This window comes from Eschrichtius robustus, chromosome 16 (genome assembly GCF_028021215.1).
Source record: "Eschrichtius robustus isolate mEscRob2 chromosome 16, mEscRob2.pri, whole genome shotgun sequence".
Lineage (NCBI taxonomy): Eukaryota > Metazoa > Chordata > Mammalia > Artiodactyla > Eschrichtiidae > Eschrichtius > Eschrichtius robustus.
The window spans coordinates 13,964,535-13,985,352 of NC_090839.1; the positions used below are offsets into that span (position 1 = coordinate 13,964,535).

Sequence of the window (20,818 nt, forward strand, 5' to 3'; positions counted from 1 at the left end):
AAAATACTGTCCTGGGCTGTGTTAATAAGCCTGATCACGCACAGGCTTCAGTTTTTTCAGGTGTGTTGGAAAAGAATCTTGCTTTCGTGGTTTTGTGGACGCAGCCGGCATCGGCATAGTAGGTTCCACGGCTATTTTAAGTGCTGCTGTTCTTTATTGGGTTTTTCCGCAGTAAATTAAATCACCGCACAAATTGCTTTTCAAAATAATGCTTTCAGGGATCAGAAGCATTTCCCCAGATTGCCGGTAAAATGAATCTCCCATCGTTGTGCTGGGTAGTCCCCTCCTGTTCCCTTTTCTGTGGAGCTAAAATGGGAAATTATAAGGGGTTGCTGTTTTGACAGGTGTGAGCCCTCCCTGCCAGCCTTCCTGCCCTCCCCTCTCCCCCTCTCCCAGCGACGTGAATTATTCCAGCTAATAGCAGCTCTCTGTGGAGCGCAGCCCCCTGCGTGCTTCAGAACAACAGGTAGACAGAGATGAGCGGCGGGTAATTTCTTGGTTCTCTTTTAGCAAGAGTTACATTGTGAGTAAATGAGGCAAAAACCCTCCCGAAACCCTACCAAGCAGTCTGAGAAAGCGCGCGTGTGTGTGTGTGTGTGTAGGGGAGAATATTTAACAGACATAGTTTGAAAATTATACCCACCCACAGAATGTACAGAAAATACAGTTTCTCATTTTAAACAACACCAGAATCTGAAATATTACTCTTTGTTAAATTTTGCTTGTCATCTTGCCAAAAAAAAAAAAAAAAAAAAAGAATATCAAAGTAATCTGAAATCATTTACCAGGAATTCTGGCAATCCATTGATAGGAGACAAAATGGAAATTAGCTGAGATGGTTCCAGGTTTGATAGGAAGTATTATACTTTGATTTTGACCACTTTTGGGGAAGTTTTTCTAAAATTCCTTTACTCATTCATTCAAAGAAACATGTCTTTGGTGCCTGCCGTGTGCCAGGCTGAGTACTAGATGGTGGGGTACAGGAGCGAGCAGGCAGACGCTGCCCGTCGGAAGTGGGGAAGGCAGATGACATACAAGTGGGGAATAGACAGTATGATCTCAGGTCAGGAGGTAGTGGCGGGGCCGGGTGAAGATCTGGGTAGAGGGACCAGAGAGAGCAGGGATTCAGGTAGGGAAGGGCGGGCCGAGGCTGAGTTAGTTGCTCAGGGAAATCCAGGAGCACAGTGTGGTTTGAACAGGATAAGGGAGGAGAGAGTGGGCAAGAGGTGGGATCAGAGGGGTGGGCTGGGCCTGGGTCACCAGGGCGGCTTTGGTCAGAAGTCTGGCTTTTATTTGAAGAGCAAGAGACATAGCAGGTTGTACATCTTCCTGCCTCTTCATTAGAGCATGGCAAGTGTTAATGAACTATCTTGATGATTCTGGAGTATTCTATACTGTAACTCAGTGTGGATAATACTTAGGATATCCATGGCGGGGGGCAAGCATTGCTGTCCCCCAAGCACCAAATATTCCCAGAGCCTTAAGAGTTGTGGGTTCTGCTCCAGCTGTGCCCACTCTGCATGGACCTCTTACTCCTGCCTGCCTGACAGCCACTGAAGGTGGTTTAGGGGCCATGAGCTTCACCGGCCCTGTTTCCAGAGGCTGTTTCCCCTGAACTTGCAGGTGTAGGTTGGTTCTGGGTGGGAGCTGTCCTGGAAGCCGGCCCCCTTACATTTGTAAAAAAGACAGCTGCCCAAGTCTGATGCCCCACGGGATTTCCTTAACCCTCCCTCCGTGGTGTCTCCTGTCCCCTTGGAGGGGACCTGTCGAACTGTCGGGCTCATTTTGGGTGCAGGGTGCACATTGGGGGAGTCGTTAAGGATGTCCCAGTGGTGGAGGGACAGTAGGTAAGAGTTGTAGGGAGGTTTCAGTCGGCCTTGGGCAGGGAGTCCCTGACAGCTGTAGTGGAAGCCACTTCTAAAAGGATGGACGTCCCTTCCTCCCCAGGATGTTCTTAAAGCAGAATGGGGCAGGCTTGTTGACAGCCTGCTCTGGGTCCGACCCAGAAACAGGACACGGACTCAGGGGAGGCTGCAAGGGTTGTGATGTGCTGTCCCTTCTCAGGGAGCTCGCTTCGAGGTTGCAGAGCCAAAACATAAGCCTGGACCTGGGTACGCAAAATAAGGCAGGACAGCAGAATAAGAAATAGCACCGACCACTGCATGTTCATTGTCTTTTTTTTTTTTTTTTGGCCGCTCTGTGTGGCTTATGGGATCTTAGTTCCCCAACCAGGGATTGAACCTGGGCCCTTGGCAGTGAAAGCGCAAAGTCCTAACCCCTGGACCGCCAGGGAATTCCCCCATTGTCAAGTTAATAAATGTTAGAGAGAGAGAGAGAGAGAGCGCGAGCCCCTGGAGGCTCTTGCACAAATCAAGGCATGTTCTGAAGAGTCTCATCATGGGCTTTTTGTCCTTTAAAAGATTTTGCCTTTTTTTTTTTTCTCAGTTTTATTTCACAGACACTATTATATACAAATGTAGAAAATATTTTATCAAATGCCTGCAGAGCTTAAAAAAAAAATAGCTGGTTTTTTTTTTTTTTTTTTTACTGTGTTAAAATACTGAGTTTATTTCACATGTATATTTTTGTCTCCCCACCATTTCCATTTGTCTGACCATCACTACTACTATGTCCTATCATAACATTCCGTACATACTTAAAACCAAGCAAAGGGTGGAGTTCCATCTTTAAAAACTAAACAGGCATTGTGGACAACACGTTCTTGGCAATGGAACCTGGACAACATTTATCAGACACGGTAGGGAAAGTTCTCACTCTGCATTGTAAAAAGGACAGCCAGATATCAACTGTTACAGAAATGAAAGAAGACAGAAAAGTTTAACAAACTGTTTAAACTATTTTCTTAAAGAGACTTCCTCCACTGCCAGAGATCTTGAATAGCCTCCTGGTCAGTCATCAGAAACAGTTCTTCACATAATTGACGAATTTGGCTTCCACTTTGGGAAGGGAAACCACCTTTTTCTATACTTGCTTGCATTTTTGCTTTAATGTCTTCTACAGAGCTAGGTCCTTTTAGGTGTTTTAGGGATTTTTTTCTGTTTTCTGAAGGATTCTTGACCTTTTGATTTTGGTGTTGATGGTTTTGAGGCTTTTCCATTCTGGTTTGATTTTTGTGCATTTTTGGCTGGAGTATCCATACAGATTTCTTTACTGGAGATTTTTCTTCAGCTTCCTCATCATCAAAGTCATCACCATCATCATCATCATCTTCATCTTCATCTTCATCTTCAGCAGCAAGTTTTACTTTTTTCTGTGGAACCTTGCTACCACTTCCAGGGGCAGAACGCTCTCCAGATATACTTAGGAGTTTCACATTCTCCTCCTCTTCATCTTCTGACTCTGGATCTTCCTCCACAGCTATTAAGTGCTGTCCGCTAATATGCACAGGCCCTGAACCACACTTCAACCAGAAGACCACAGGTGGTGGTATTTCAAAGCCCTCAAGGGGAAGCTGGCTGCACAGACATTTTCAAAGTTGCCAGTGTTACTTTAATTGGACTGGCTTCATAATTCATCGCCTCTGCTTCGACAATGCGCAGTTCATCCTTTGCGCCAGCCCCTAAACTGACCGTTCTTAAAGATAACTGGTGCTCATTTTCATCATTATCCACCTTAAAGTGATAATCTTGGCCGGCCTTTAAGTTCACAGCCGGAAAGATAGTTCTGGGGCCTCAGGGGGCTCATGTCCATGTCCATTGAATCTTCCATGGGTTGGTGGCGTACACTTAGGTGGGAGAGAAGGTGGACAGAGGTAAAAGACTACTGTTCCAGGGAACAGTCGTGCAGGACGGAATCACACCAGGGAAACCCAGACACTGTTTTAAGCACTTTTTGTAGAAGCTGCTTTTATCCCCATTTTACTGATAGGAAAACCGAGGCCCAGAGCTAGGAAGTAGCTCAGCTGTGTGATTCTGTCGCCTCTCAGGACATAGCCTCCCAGAGGCTTTCTGTCATTAAGCAAATCTGATTTCCCTTTCCATATTTCCTGGGCCTTCTTTAAGGAGAAGAAACCCTTTTCTGAAATCACTTGTGAAGCAACTTCATTGAACTTAAGGCCCTGATTCCAGACAAAAGCGGGGGGTGGTGTGGGCACAATCACAGGGACCATCTGGCTGATCAGCTTCTGGTGGTGCCGGGACTGGTCAGGTGCATCTCCCCCAGCATCCCTCCAGGTAACGGCTCATTCTCCATCTCCCCGACGACAGAGCTGAGGCTGGCTTAGGGAAGGGGCATTAGCTGTCGGGGCAGCCTGGGGACCCCCACTGCTCCTCAGAGTCCTGCCTGGTCCAGATTCTTGCCCACCCAGCTGAAACCCCCAGAGGCCCTGCAGACTCTGGCCCTGAGGGCATTTGGCTCCTGCCCAGCCCTTGTTCTGTCTGGCTGTACCTGTGGTTCCTCCCGTCTCTGCAGAATGACAGCCGCGAGTTGGAGCAGATGAGAAGCAGGTGATTTCCAGCACTCTGAGAGAGCGGGTGGATATTTTTGGGTGTTCAGTTTTCATTTGTGTCGTGATGTAGTATCACCAAGAGTTGTGAGCAGCCAGCCTGTGTCCTGAATTCTGTCCCATGGCCAGGCTTTATTTCTCCCGGGTGGTTTTCTCTTAAAAAATAGGAATGAGATGCTAACTGTTAACATTTGGGTAAAAGAGAATATAAAAAGTCCGTATTTTCTACTTCTCTTTAAAATGTTGGAAGACTTGGTGGGGTTGGATCCAAATTCCCACCTGGCACTTTGATAGCACCTGAGTAGGTGGTGCTTGTGTTAGACTGGGTATGAGTCTTCCACCTCTCCACAGTCTACTTTGCTCCCCATTGCTTAGTTCTTGGCTTGAGTTTATGGTCTATGAAATCCCAAAGGTCTCCTTGGAAAAGCTCATTCCCACCAGATTCCCAGCTACAAGCTGGTTTGAGGCTGGGGCATTAAATGTCACGGAGTTATACCCTGGATGTTCCTGTATCGGCTCTGCCTTCCCCAGAGCCTGGTGGTCGTGTTCCCTTCTCCTGCCTGCAGTCACGTGTATGGCTAATTCCAGAAAAGCAGCTCATGTTCTAGTGAATCTCTGCAGAGCATGCTGGGAAGCGGGGGTTGAATGTAGGAAGACAGAACTAGCCTTGAGCGGGAGCTGGAGGGCGCATGCCCCAAGTCTGATGGGCTCTTTTCCCATTACTTTCCATGTGAATTATCTCACATTCAGAATCATGCACCTCCTTTTAGGGTTGTGGTTGTGCAATATTTCCTTCTAGTCCCACGTAGAATCGCAGTTTTAAAAGAGAAAAGAAAGTGCTTTATGTCTGAGTGCAGGAGAGTGAGATTTGGGGGATAATTCTCTTTTCAGAGGTGTAGTCTAGGATGCAGACTGTTTTCTTACTCTCTACCAACCCAGAGCCAAAGGGGATTTATTATTTTTTTAATGGATTAAAATGACTAAGCTATTGAGCCTTTTAATGTCGTAGCTAAGTTTCGTGTTCACGTTTGGTCCTTGTGACAGAACATGCCTGTTAAGTGGATCGTTAACTAGCCATTCAAACCAAGTCATTTGAAAAAAAAGGAATATGTATTTAAGAATCTTGGAAAGTCCACTAGGCTAATTTGGTTTGCATTAAGGAAAAAAAAAAATTCTGGAAACAATCTAAGTGACCATCGAGAGATGAATGGATAGAGAAAATGTGGTCTGTACATACAGTGGAATAATGTTCAGCCTTAAGAAGTATGTGGCATCATGGCTGAACCTGGAGGACTTCAGGCTAAGTGGGGTAAGCCAGTCACAGAAACACAAATACCGCGTGACTCCATTTGTACGAGCGATCTAAAATAGTCAAATTCATACAATCAAAGAGTGGAATGGTGGTTGCCAGTGGCTGGGGGCAGGGAGAAATGGGGAGTACTAATCAACAGGTGTAAAGTTTCAGTTAAACAAAATGAATAAGCTCTAGAGAGCTGCTGTACCAACATATACCTATAATCAGCTGTCGGGGGGGGTGGGGGGGGCGGAAAAAGTATTGCCTGCCCTCTCAGTAAACAAAGGATGTTGCAGCCATCAAGCCAGTACAGGCACCCTGGATGGTGAGCCCTGAGGGAACTCAGGCTGAAGACAACCCGCTGCCCCGCCCTCAGCCACTGTAGCCACCCTAAGCGGTGCACCCTGAGGACACTCAGGATGGGAAAGCACAGGATCCTGTCCTCGATAGCGCATATCAAAGGAATGATGTCAGTGAGCCCTGATGCTTACCTCTTCCCATACACAGAAAAAAATGCTAAATTCTTTAACTTGAGATGCTTGGTTTTCTTTAATTAACAATAATCTTTGAAGTTCCTACTACCTGGTCTTTTTTGCAAAACCTCCTATATATACTGGCTCCTCCCTGACCTCTTGGGAGCAGTCCCTCAGCGGGATCTGAGAGGCTGCATCCAGGCTTAAGTCCTTTTTTTTTTTTTTTTTAAAAAAAAAAAAATTAATTAATTATTATCTTTGGCTGTGTTGGGTCTTTGTTGCTGCATGCAGGCTTTCTCTAGTTGCGGCGAGCAGGGGCTACTCTTTGTTGTGGTGTGTGGGCTTCTCATTGCAGTGGCTTCTCTGTTGTGGAACATGGGCTCTAGGTGCGCAGGCTTCAGTAGTTGTGGCTCCCGGGCTCTAGAGCGCAGGCTCAGTAGTTGCAGCGCACGGGCTTAGTTGCTCTGCGGCATGTGGAATCTTCCCGGACCAGGGCTTGAACCCATGTCCCCTGCACTGGCAGGTGTATTCTTAACCACTGCGCCACCAGGGAAGTCCAAGTCCTCAGTTTTGTCTGCCAGATAAAAAATAATTCTCAACTTTTAGGTTGTGCTTTGTTTTTCAGTTGATACAGCAATTATGTGTGATTCACTTAAACGTTTCTTCAGAGGGTAGAACTCATGTTAAGTGTTCTTGCACAATAAATTTGTAAAAAACTTAAGAATCTTGGAAATGACCACAGTTGACTTAAACTCCCTTTCTCTTTTGCACTCCCAGGGCCTGGGTTCCAATAAATAATTGCTACCTCATGTCTAAAGAGATTCCTTTTTCTGTGAAAAAGACCAAAAGCATCTTCAACAGTGCAATGCAAGAGATGGAGGTTTACGTGGAGAACATCCGCCGGAAGTTTGGGGTCTTTAATTACTCTCCATTCAGGACGCCCTACACGCCCAACAGCCAGTACCAAATGCTGCTCGACCCCTCCAACCCCAGCGCTGGTGCTGCCAAGATAGACAAGCAGGAGAAGGTCAAGCTCAACTTCGACATGACGGCGTCGCCCAAGATCCTGATGAGCAAGCCGATGCTGAGTGGGGGCACAGGCCGCAGGATCTCCTTGTCGGACATGCCACGCTCCCCCATGAGCACCAACTCCTCCGTGCACACAGGCTCCGACGTGGAGCAGGACGCCGAGAAGAAGGCCACGTCCAGCCACTTCAGCGCGAGTGAGGAGTCCATAGACTTCCTGGACAAGAGCACAGGTCAGCCCCAGGTGGGAGAGGGTACAGGGGGCCCCTGGGACACAGGGGCTCCCATCGGGGCCACACGTGTCTGGCCCTACCTGGTGAGCATCACAAAGTCAAAGAGAGCTGCATGGCGTTTCATCCCAGTGGAGCAAATTTTAATTTTTAAGTGAGTAACCCAGTGGGATTCTTGCTGTTAGGGACCCAAAAAATGAGAAAAAGTGATCCCCAAAGGCCAGCTGGAGGTCGTTCCTAGAAGTGGGCAGAGGTGGCCAGAAATCCTTCAGAGTTCTGTTCAAATGCCTCTGAGATGAATCACAACTTCCTACAACAGTTTTTTTTCTTTCTCAAGAATTTTATTAAAAAAAGAAAAAAAATTTTATTTTAATTGAAACATTTTTCTATCAAAACCAGATATTCACATTACTTAAGGCTCAAATATTAGAGGAACATGTAGGGGAAACAAGAATATTCTCTCCCCAGAGCAGTCCCACTTCTTTTTTTTTTAAAATTTATTTATTTATTTATTTATTTATTTATTTATTTATGGCTGTGTTGGGTCTTCGTTCCTGTGCGAGGGCTTTCTCTAGTTGCGGCAAGCGGGGACCACTCCTCATCGCGGTGCGCGGGCCTCTCACCATCGCGGCCTCTCTTGTTGCGGAGCACAGGCTCCAGACACGCAGGCTCAGTAGCTGTGGCTCACGGGCCCAGCTGCTCCGCGGCACGTGGGATCCTCCCAGACCAGGGCTCGAACCCGTGTCCCCTGCACTGGCAGGCAGACTCAACCACTGCGCCACCAGGGAAGCCCCGCAGTCCCACTTCTTAAAGGTCCACCCGTTGAACAGTTGTGTTGCACTTTGGAGCTTTGCTGCTGTAGCAGTGGTGACGAATGAAGATGCTGGTCTCAGATTAGATCCCAGCTCTGCTACTCACTAGCCCTGTGGCTTTAATCAAGGTACCTAACCCCTCCGTGGCTTGGTTTCCTTACTGGTAACATGACCATGATGATAGGACCTGCCTCAGAAGTTCTTGTGAGGATAAATGAACCACCATACGTAAAGGGTTTAGGACAGTGCCTGAAACAGTAAGTGCTACAAAAATGTTGGCTACTATATTATTTCTTCTGGTAGTTGCTCATCCCATGCCTGTGTGGATTCAGAGAGGTGTTACAAATGAGGGATGCTGGCTGAGTGTAACAAAAGCAAGGGTGACCTAAATTGAATTCTTTCTATCCAGACAGTTTGGTTGCATGTTAAAACCTTTAAGAACTCTGTTTCCACAAGGAAATGGGTGTACTCTCATTTTTCTTGAAACACGGCCTTTACTCTTTGTTCTTTCTTGTTGTATCTTAGAGAAGCATGGGTAGAAAGAAGCTCCACACTGAACATGGTGATGAAAGCAGCTAGCCCTCAGGCTCTGGGCTGGGGAGACTTTTGATGAACCCCAGGACACTCGCCCTATTCTCAAGGGTTTCAGCCCATGGAATGTCCACAGGAATGTGGACTTAACTGTTTTCACATCTTAACATTCTTCCAGAGAAATGGGAAATCTGCATTTTAATATAGAAACTCCAGTTATGAAATGTCAGCTCAAAATGTCTTAAGATGTTTTCCAGAATGAATAAAGCACATCTACAAGTTGGATCACCAGTATTAGACCTCTGGCCAGAGCAATACCGTTGGATAGCCTTTCAGACACCACCCTCCCCCTTCTTTCCTTCACGTAAGAACTCTTTAAGGAGCTGGTGTCCGGAATTCCCTGGCGGTCCAGTGGTTAGGACTCCACGCACTCACTGCCGAGGGCCTGCGTTTGATCCCTGGTCGGGGAACTAAGATCCCACTAGCCGCGTGGTGCGGCCAAAAAAAAAAAAAAAAAAAAAGGAGCAGACATCAGTTAAGAGACCACCAATGTCCCCGGAAGATAAAATGATGGGGACTTAGTGGTAAACTCAAAGAATTCCACTCATTTTGGTTCGTGTTGTTGCTTCTTTCTGGTTTGCTTATTTCGAGTACTGCTTGTAGCTGCTCTCCAAAGGGCCGTAGGTGGAGTAGAGTTAATTACCAACAGCTTTTGATTCTTCAGAATAAAAGCTGCAGTCTTTCTCCAGGTCTGATCCAGCCATGTGGTCGAGGGACTCACAGTTGAGTTTTAGAGCTTTGTTCTGATGACATAACTTCTGTTCACCAGCCTCAGAGAAAACTTCCGTTTTGCCCCCTAGTTTCTGACCAGAGTCCTTAAAAGGCTTACTTTTATTCCATGACATGATTCCATTTAAGCCAAGTTAACATGGTATATAATCACACAAACTCCTCAGCCTTTTAGTTTTCATAGAGATCATGCTTTTGAGAAAGTGTTTTAACTCGGCAGCAATCCCATGAATTACTGTTTCCTGAACTTTGACCGCTATGATTTTTTGCCATAATCTTAAGTACCACCCATTTGATTACATTCTTAAATATTAAGTCTGCAATTTATAAATTGCAGATGCAGTTTATAAATGCTAAGCTAAATAAAGTATATAAGTTCATGTGTTTAAATTTTTTGCTGTGTTTTTTCCTGATAGACATGAAATTAGCACATAACTTGTAAATTAAAACATGTTGGTCTCTGAACCACCATTGATGTTCCAGCACCATATTTCAGGAAACATAGTTTTAGAGGAATAAGAAGAACACGTGTAATGGGTTTAATTAAGCTTCTGTCTTTCCTCAAGAGGTTCAGAGGTTGAAATGACGTCAGAATTCCTGACAAAACTCCTTATTATATGAGTGACTTTTGAGGTGGTAAGTTAGCAGATACCCCATTTCAGTAGAATTTAAAGCCGTTTCCCAGAATATAACTGCTTACTAGTATGTGCCTGGGTTATTTTGCTGTTCATGAGTTAGGCAGCCAGTGAATAGTGTAGGAAGAGAAGGTATTTATTAAAAATTGTTTTAGTCTTAGAAATTGCCCTCTTTCCTGTAAGGAGCCAGACAGTAAATATTTTAGGCTTTGTAGGGCTCTTGTTTCAACAGTGCAACTATTCAACACCTTGGTTGTGTTACTAAAACAGCCATAGGCAGTATGTGGCTGAGACACTGAAATTTGAACTCCATATAATTTGTATGTTTCATGAACTATTAATCTCCCCCCACCAAACCATTTAAAAATGGTAAATACTCTTCTTAGCTTACAGGCCATACAAGAATGGGTGGTATGCCAGATTTGGCCCATGGATTGGTTTGCCAGTTTCTATTATAGACTAAGAGAAACTCCGAGTCAATCTCCCCATTTTACAGAAGGCAAGTTGAAGTCCCTGCGGAGAGTATGGGGGGTGCTGAAGTTCCCACAGCCAGATCCTGAATCTAGATGGGCTTTCTTTGCACTGCACACCACTGCCCTCTGCTGTTGGCAGCGATAATAGCATTTGGTGGAAGGAGAAGTGGGTTATTTATTGAAATGCCCCAACAATCAGAGAGAGTATAATTGAGACAAGACTGCGCTTTATCCAAAATTGTGTTTTTAAAAAAAAAAGATTGTCATAGTATTGAAAAACCTTATCAGTTTCAGCAGGGAAAAATTTGTAGCCAGCCGCATAAGACTACACTTTGAAATAAGTTATTAAATAAAAATTTTATGAGAGTTTAGAAACCCTCCTTTTGTTTGGGGGATTGAGGAGCTCAGAATCATGTGTCTATAACCCTTAGGGCTGGATTTAGCTCTCTGAGGAGCCCTTTGCTCAGCCAGACGCCTTTCACTCTTGGAAGCTTGTCGTGTTAAGGGTCAGAGTGGTTTATATTCTCCATGATTTGTCTGATTCCTCCTTTATCTAGACCTCCTGGCCAGATTGATGCCTTTGCCAGTATTTGCTTGCGGGATCCTGATTTAAGTCATTAATATGTATTAGGGTAGGAGTCCTGGGGCCTGGCTTTCACCACTCTCAATAGTGGTCTTTTGGTCTTACAGTCTCATGTGGGTTCCTTCAGGGAGAAGGGAAGACGGTTTCAGATACTCTTTTTGTCCTGTGAAATCAATACATGTTTGTCTTAAAACAAGTGTTAGTTACAAAAACTAAAGTCAGGGATAATCCCACTTCCCACGGTCAGCCCTTAGAAATTGTTTCCTGGACTCTTTTTTTTTTTTTGGCTGCACTGAGTGGCTTGCAGGCTCTTAGTTGCCCGACCAGGGATTGAACCTGCGCCCTTGTCAGTAAAAGCACGGATCGCCAGGGAATTCCCGTCCTGGACTTATTCTGTGTTGGTTTATACATCATATTATCAAGTTGAAAATTCAAATACTTCCAGGGATCAGGCAGATACGGAAATGAATGAGTTTTGGAAGTGATAAGGACTGGGGTGAACTAAAGCAGAAATATGCTCGTCTTCATGACTATTGACACGCTCATGGGTGCTTGTGTGTGTAACACTTTCCAAAGCAGTACTTACTCTTCCCATATGTGTGTGCTGAGCTAGAGAGGTGTCCTTTTTTTAAAGGGCACTGAGGGCCAGATCCCTCTGCTGGTTCTAGCCAAGTGGGGATGTGGCTCAGTGTTGCTAGATTTCTGGTTGTTCAAGAGAATTCTCAAATATTTTTAAAATGCAAACTACCCCAACTTTTACACATTGGCTCAAATTAAAAAAAAAACTATAGGGACTTCCCCGGCAGTCCAGTGGTTAAGACTCCGCGCTCCCAATGCAGGGGGCACAGGTTTGATCCCTGGTTGGGGAACTAAGATCCCGCATGCTGTGCGGCCAAAAAAAAAAACACAGCAAAACAAAACAAACAAAACCTATAGAGTGCATCAAATGCATCTGTGAACTACTGGCTTCATGGATCACCTGTTTGGTGTAGACTGTTTAGGGTTTTCTTTTTTAACTTAACCTTGTGTTCTGAATACTTTTCCATGAACTAAATAACCATTCAGGACAGCATTTCTGTCCTGTCCTAGACCATCCAGTGATTCTTTGCTGTGGAGCTCATGTGTTCATGCCACCAAGAGTGGTGCAGGATGCCGCCAGCCCTTTGAATGTGTAGGTTGCTGCCAGGGCTTTGTACGTAGAGGAACCTCAGTGTGAGTCATTAACTCCTCCACTGCCACCTCCCCCAGAGGGCTGGGGTGCGTGGGAGGGAAGGGGCCTTTTTCTCTAATTTAATCCTACGACTCGACTCATGTTTCGTGTAGTCAGAAGGACACTTAGCACAGTCTGGGGGTTTTGTAAACGTAGATAATAAATGATGTGTTTTAGCCCTTGCTTGTGAATTGTACATCAGAGTGTAAAATCTGATTAAATTATTTGTGACTTCAAAGGCAATTAGGTCTTCCTTTGGGCAAGATTTTATGGCTTTATAAAAGGATTGGCATCTGTTTCAAGGCTTAATTGAAACGTGCATTTCCAATTGTCTTTTTGCTTTCAAAAATGTCTAGAGTGATTTAAAACAGGGTTTCTCAACCTCAGCACTACTGACATTTTGGGCCGGATGATTCTCTGTGGTGTCCTGTGCCCTATAGGGTGTTTAGCAGCGTCCTGGCCTCTACCCACTAGATGCCAGTAGCACACCCCTGCCCACAATTATCACAGCCAAAAACATCTCCAGACATTGTCACGTGTCCCCTGGGGGGTATGGTCACCACTCCAGTCCTCATTGAGAGCCATAGATTTATGTACCATGCTTTTGAATTTCAGCACTGATAAAACTCTGCTTGACCTTCAACTTTGAAGCTCTCCAATATTTACATTTCATTTTACATCATTTTCTCCTGAATATAAGATATGCCTTTCAAATGTTAATATTATAGAATAAATAGTCCATAATTTCACCCTGAGAGGTGACAACTATTAAGAATTGGGTGGCTAAAATTTTTTTTTTAAATAAATTTATTTATTTATTCATTTATTTAAAAAAAATTTTTTTTTGGCTGCATTGGGTCTTCGCTGCTGCACGCGGGCTTTCTCTAGTTGCAGTGAGCGGGGGCTACTCTTTGTTGCGGGGTGCAGGCTTCTCATTGTAGTGGCTTCTCTTGTTGCAGAGCACAGGCTCTAGGCACGCGGGCTTCAGTAGTTGTGGCACACGGGCTTCAGTAGTTGTGGCTCGCGGGCTCTAGAGCGCAGGCTCAGTAGTTGTGGCGCACGGGCTTAGTTGCTCTGCGGCATGTGGGATCTTCCCGGACCAGGGCTCGAACCCGTGTCCCCTGCATTGGCAGGCGGATTCTTAACCACTGCGCCACCAGGGAAGCCCCTAAAATTTTTTAATGTATATAATCACAGTGATGATGACAATAATAATTTTTGTGTGTGTGTGTGTGATGGAATGGGATTGTACTAAACTTTTTGCTTCTTTCAACTTAGCAATGTTTCTTTGACATCTTTCTATTTGAGTGCACATATTCTCATTATCAGTAGTAGGTAGATTTTATGAAGTCATGTGAATGCAAATGTTTTAAACAGATACATTGATTTGTTTTCTTAATGTCTGTAATGTATATATGTGTATCTAGAGCTATTTCAAACAGGGTTTCTCAATCTCAGCACTACTGACATGTATATGTTAATTATATATTTATATCTCTCTATATATGGTCCTTGCTCACTTTCTAACCCCCAGTGCTGTAGACATTTCGGCCAGCTTAGTATTTTCCATGTTTCTCTAGATGGTCATGAATAAAAGTCTTCAAGAAGATACCAGTGATTGAACTTCGCCGGAGTCACACAATTACAGAATTCCTCTCCCTTCATTACATTTTTTATATTAACAAATACATATTTGCACCTGTTTTAAAGTATTTCCCCCCAACAAAACCACGGTAAAAGCATTTTTAAAAGAGCAAAATGGCCCATAATCTAAATGCCTCTAGTTGACCCTTTTTTTTTTCTACACGATGAAAGGACTACACGCACATGGTTAGAATTAAAACAACAAAATGAAATTCAGCAATATTAGAGCGGTATAGAAAGGTATAAAAGAAAAGCTAAAGTTTTTAATTTTTTTATCCCCGCTTCTGGGCTCCAGTTTTTCTCCAAAGTTTCCATGATTATGGGATGTGCTGCTAGAAAAAAAAATGTGTATGTTCATTTAAAGATGTGGGCATGCTTTTCAAAAACATTTACACATATGGGGACATTTCTGTGCACGCTTGATTTTACCTTTCTCTCTTTTTCCCACACATATTTTTGTCAGGATGTAGAGATCTGAGTCTTTCTTTTTAAGGGTTGTATGGTATTTATACCATTATTTATTTAACCAGTCTCTAAGGCATAGGCATTTATAAGCCATCTTCCATTCCTTGCTATTATAAATACTGTTGCAGTGAACCTTCTCGTGCATATCCAGTATCAGGGGCACTTTTATATCTATGGGGTGAATTCATAGCAATGGAACTTCGGGGTCCGTGTGTTATGTATACTTTAATTTTTTTTAATATTTTATTTAAAAAAATTAAAAAATTTTTTTGGCCACACCACGCAGCTTGTGGGTTCTTAGTTCCCCAACCAAGGATTGTACCCATGCCCTCGGCAATGAAAGCACGGAGTCTTAACCACTGGACTGCCAGGGAATTCCCTGTATACTTTAATTTATTTTTTATTTTTTATTTTTTTGTGTGTTCAAGCATCTACTTTTTATTTATTTTTTAAAACATCTTTATTGGAGTATAATTGCTTTACAATGTTATGTTAGTTTCTGCTGTATAACAAAGTGAATCAGCTCTACGTATTCATATATCCGCATATCTCCTCCCTCTTGTGTCTCCCTCCCACCCTCCCTGTCCCACCCCTCTAGGTGGTCACAGAGCACCGAGCTGATCTCCCTGTGCTATGCAGCTGCTTCCTACTAGCTAGCTATTTTACATTTGGTATACTTTAATTTTAATATCATTATCACCTAACTGCTCTCCTGGATAGTTTTTTTTTTTTTTTTTTTTAAAATATAAATTTATTTATTTATTTTTGGTTGTGTTGGATCTTCGTTGCTGCGTGTGGGCTTTCTTTAGTTGCGGCGAGCGGGGGCTACTCTTCGTTGTGGTGTGCGGGCTTCTCATAGTGGTGGCTTCCCTTGTTGCAGAGCATGGGCTCCAGGCACGCGGGCTTCGGTAGTTCTGGTGCATGGACTTAGTTGCCCCGCAGCATGTGGGATCTTCTTGGACCAGGGCTCGAACCCATGTCTCTTGCATTGGCAGGCGGATTCTTAACCACTGCACCACCAGGGAAGCCTCTGAATAGTTTTTTGATGCCTGTGAGTGTACCTCTTTCCTCACCTACCCTGCACACTAGGTGTTATTTTTGAAACAAGTGTACCATGCAGGTGAAAAGGATGTAGGATGGAGATTTATCTGTATATCTCCGTATGCCTTACCTGAGTTTACATTTATTTATGTCGAGCTCAGGGTTCTCTCTAAGTGTGCTTCTTGACCGTTTGTATTTTTCTGTGAGCTGCTTATCCAAGTGTTTTCCTTGGATGTTTAATCACTCAGCATGCCTTTAGTAGATGCAGAATATCGAGGAGATGGTGTAAATTGGCACCTTTGTAATGGAGAGGTTTTATTTTGGTTGTCATCATCATTTCTTTATTGTTTATCGTGACCACAGTCACGAGAAGAGGAACGGAGCACTCATTCTTCAATTAATCATCTCATGTATCTGCTCATGCTGTAAATGTCTCAGGCACCTGGCAGCGTCAGAGGCCAGAAAGGAGCTTGTTCTCCTGGAGCTGATATTCTCAAGGCAAAAGGGTCACCTGGGCCAGCTTAGATGGGGCTGGCAGGGGAGGGCTCTGAGGAGGTGGTATTGGACCCAAATGTTGAGGACGGCCAGCCAGTATGATCTGGGTGGGAGTGGTGGGTTGAGTGGGTGGGGTGTCTTTCCTCGGAAATTCCAAGTATAAAGGCTTGAGTTGGGAGCGGACTTGATCTTGGAGGAGCCAAGCACAAGGGACCACGTGGCTGGAGATTCCAGAATGAGGCAAGGAAAGGTCAGATGTCTCATTGCGTTTTTTTATTCTGGGGAACTGGACGCCCCTGGATGGTTTTAGATGGAGGAGTGATGTTTCCTTTCCTTGTTTAAGGCGCTGTCCTGGCTGCTGGGTGGAGGTGCCCTAGGAAGGGGTGCTGTGGCAGGTGGTAGGGGACCTGTGGGGAGCTCTTACAGGGTCTTCGTGGGAAATGATGGGTTAGGGCAGCGTTTCCCAACCTTTTCTTCATCATCATCCCCGAAGGAGCCCTTTTAGACACTTTCTTCCTAATTGTCCTCCCATGAATATTTCTTAAAATGGAGGTGAGAGTCACATAACAGAAAATCATTTCAAAGTAGACAATTCAGTGGCATTTAGTACAGCCACAATACTGTGCATCCACCACTGTCACCTAGTTCCAGAACATTTCCATCACCCCAGAACAAAACCCTGTACCCACCAAGCAGCCACTCCTCATCCCTGCCCCCTCTCCCACCCCCATCCCTTTGCTCCATCACTGACCCCTGGCAACCATCGACCTGCATTCTGTTTGTATGGATGTGCCCAGTATGGTTATTTCATTTCAGTGAAATCCTATAAAACATGACCTTTGTATCTGGCTCCTTTCACTTAGTGTGGTGTTTTCAAGGTCACCTGCATTGCAGCGTGCATCAGAACTTCATTCCTTTATACCAGGGCTTGTCTGTCTGTTGATGGACACTCGGGTTGTTTCCATCTTTGCATTACTGTGCATAGTGCTGCTTTGAGGATTTGTTGAGTATAGTTTTTCAGTTCTTTGGGGTCTATACTTAAGAGTGGACCCTCATGAAATGTAAACATATGTCCTTTTACATACTATATGTGTGCTTTATTTATAAAAAGAGTAAGATTTTTTCACCCCCTGAGATCTACTTTTTGCCCCTTGGGAGCCATATTGCCCCTGTTGAGAATGAACGGACGAGGGTGATAGCCCTGGAGATTGGGACGGAGGTGAGTGCGAAGATTTGGGTGTATTTTGGAAGTGGTGTGCAGAGGACTCGCTGAAGGGCTGGGAAGGCTGAGGCAGGACAGCAGAGGAGGAATTGAGACAGTGTAGACGTGTTTGGCCTTGAACAGCTGGGTGAGTGGTTGTGGGGAGGTCAAGGCGGACACAGGTGTTTCACAAATTGGGGAGGTGGGGCAGGTGGCAGCCAGGGATGGGCACTGGCCACCAGTTTCTCAGAGGCGAGCTCTGCAGTGTGGGTTGCTAGGTGACCCCGAGGTGCTGTCCTGGTCCTGATTACATGAAGCACTGCAGTACCAGACGCCTGTGAGGGTGGCCCCTGCCCTTTGCTGGCCGGGTGGAAAGTGAACCAGACCCGTCTCCATGGGAAACCGGCGTTCATGTAACACTGTTATTCTTGCCATATCCAAGTGCTGTATTTCAAATTTTTAAAAAATTTAGAACGTGTCCCTTAAACCTTCAATACTTAAGTTTTATTAACAAAGGAAAGGTTATATGTCTATGAAATTGAAGGCTTGTTGTTCCAGTTATTATTTTTTAACTACATGAACATATATATATAGTATTAGAAAATTAATGACTCTCCCTGTGTTCTTGGTAAATTCCCTATATGTCTATGAAGTTAAAGGCTTGTTGTTCCAGTTATTATTATTTTTTAACTACATGAACATACATATACAGAACTATAAAACTAATGACTCTCCCTGTGTTCTTGGTAAATTCCCTGCAGGCCCACAGTGGGGTAGGGCTCTGCTAGACCACCTGCCGGCCTCTCCTTCTTACTATTGTAACTTGACCTGTTAAACAGGGAAATGTGGACTCTCTTGCTTGAGTTCTCTGTGTGACCCTGCACCTTTGTGTGGTTTTGGTTCCTGCTACCCTTTAGGGTTAGTCTTCCTTGTCAAAGTTCCCTGCAGCCCCAAGCAGTGCTTCTGCTAGTATGCTAAGACCCTCCCTGCGAGACCCACTTGCTAGTTTGCTTAAGGGAATACAAATAGAAAGACCCTGGTCTTTAATCCTTGTGGAGGGACTACACTGCACTGATCTTTTCAGCCACTGCAAATCTCTTTTGGAAACAGAACATAAATGAATGAATAATAATTAAAAATCCTAATACTAAAGATTTTATTGGTGATACTTAAATCTTTTGAAACACCTTTATTTTTCTATTTATCTTTCTATTTATTTATTGGCTGCATTGGGTTTTTGTTGCTGCGCACGGGCTTTCTCTAGTTGCGGCAAGCGGGCTTCTCGTTGCAGTGGCTTCTCGTGTTGTAAAGCATGGGCTCTCGGCGCACAGGCTTCAGTGGTTGTGGCACACGGGCTTCAGTAGTTGTGGCTCACGGGCTCTAGAGCGCAGGCTCAGTAGTTGTGGCGCATGGGCTTAGTTGCCCCACGGATGTGGGATCTTCCCGGACCAGGGCTGGAACCCGTGTCCCCTGCATTGGCAGGTGGATTCTTTTTTTTTTTTTTTTTTTTTTTGGCAGGTGGATTCTTAACCACTGCGCCACCAGGGAAGTCCCATGAGTTAGGTACTTTTATCAATCCTTTTGTATTATATTATCAGTATCCCTCTTTGTAGCTACCAGGAAAGGAGATTCAGAGACATCAGGTCACTTGCCCAAGGTCACACAGCGCGTCCACAGAGCTGGGATTTGAACCTCTCTTTTGGCTCCTGATCCATGCTTTAATCCACTTCTCCCTACATCTAGAGTCTTTCCCGCTCTGTTGCATTAAAAATAGTGTTGGCAGGTCCTGGCGCTGGAGCTGAGGCTAGCTCACGTATGTTGATGGGCTGAGCTGGTGTAGAGTTTAACCCATTGAATCCTCACTCTGAGGATCCCCATTTGGCAGATGAGGAAACTAAGGCAAGAACCCACCAGCGTGTCTAAGCACTTGTGAAGTCCCTGGGATGTCTCGAATCTAACCCCATCACCATCAACAGCTTTCTCGAGGTTTCTTGCACATCTGAGGGGAGCTGGCCATTTGGTTGCCTGTCACACGTTTATGGTAACAGGACAGCCCAATAATACAGAGCCGTTTCAGCAAAGGGGCAGGATCTAAAAGATCTTTGGGAGGCCCCAGTTGGCCTATCTGAACACTTTGTTTTGTTAAATGGTTTGGTTTCTGTCCTCTCTTCCCCCACCCAGTGGACAGGGCTCAGGGTAGCAGGAAGTAGGGAGTTTTAAGGTATTTTTAAAAGACTCAGGCATAGGTACGACTCTATCCTCCTATAAAAGTTTGAAACCCAGTAAGGAGGGAGATAATTTACCAACAGCGCCCTCACTCCATCTGTTGTGGAGTTTGGCTTCGTTCAGCATTGCAGGACCTTTGAAATGAGAAGCCTGCGAGCTCCCAAGGGGTCGAGCTGGCCCCCGGCAGGTGCAGTGGCTGGGTGAGCCGGCCCCTGCGTCTCCCACAGATGGATGACATGCCATTTGTAAGCTTGGCTCTGGTCTCTGCATCTGGACCGAGGCAGGGGCTGGTTTAATCGCTGTTTATTTTGAGATTTACACCCGTGAATGGGCCAAACCAATTTCAGTGGCAGCTTAGCCGATTTGTCTTAGAGCTTTGTGTTTAATAGAATGACTGGGGCAGCCTTCTTCCTTCGTGGCTTTAACATTGGGTTAAAGCCCTTTGCTTGAAATAAATAGCCAGCCCTTCCTGCTCCAACCCCCTCTGTGGTGCTCTGGCGGCCTGGTTGAAATCAAATAGAATTTCTGTACTCTCCTCCCTGCCCCACACCTACAAGCTTTATACGTTTCTTTATTTGTAAATCTGTCTTTTAACGAGTAACTTACTTTTTCAGCTTCACCAGCCTCCACCAAGACGGGACAAGCAGGGAGTTTATCCGGCAGCCCGAAACCTTTCTCTCCTCAAGTATCAACACCAATCACGACGAAAACGGACAAGACATCCACCACGGGAAGCATCCTGAATCTTAACCTGGGTCAGTTGGAATTTTGGGATGCCTCTTTCCTAGCAGCTATGAGTATTTCTGCAAGTTGTAATGTTGTCTTTTGTGTGTGGTTCTTTTTTGTTTTTAAAGATTGGTATTTTTATTTTTATTTTTTTTTGGCCGCGCAGCATGTGGGATCCTAGTTCCCTCACCAGGGATCGAACCTGTGTCCTCTGTGTTGGAAGTGTGGAGTCTTAACCACTGAACCTCCAGGGAAGTCCCTGTGTGTGGTTCTTGAACCCTGAACTCTTTTCTCCGTACAAAATATTGAAAAGGTACAGTGGATAGAGATGAAGAGAGATCGATACGAGGAACTAGCAAGGGATTTCCCGGAGCTTGTTGACATGCAAGGCTGTTTTATCTTGAAATACCTTAGGCCAGTGTTTACAACCTTACTTGCCCTGGACCACAGTAACCCAGTTCTTATATTTGTAAATATATATATTTGAAGTTATATATAT

The 20,818-nt window shown here is 44.7% G+C and overlaps 1 protein-coding gene and 1 pseudogene across 16 annotated transcripts in view; one reads left to right on the forward strand and one right to left on the reverse strand.

The window, feature by feature from the left end:
- ZMYND8 (zinc finger MYND-type containing 8) overlaps window positions 1-20,818 on the forward strand; it is a 130,453-nt gene that overhangs the window by 64,966 nt on the left and 44,669 nt on the right. For all 16 annotated transcript variants that reach the window (XM_068565303.1, XM_068565312.1, XM_068565306.1 and 13 more), the window contains 2 exons: window positions 7,010-7,491; window positions 20,208-20,348. In XM_068565303.1, coding sequence (XP_068421404.1) covers window positions 7,010-7,491; window positions 20,208-20,348 — 623 coding nt within the window. The remainder of the gene's footprint in view (window positions 1-7,009; window positions 7,492-20,207; window positions 20,349-20,818) is intronic.
- Window positions 2,838-3,729, reverse strand: LOC137749663 (nucleophosmin-like; annotated as a pseudogene).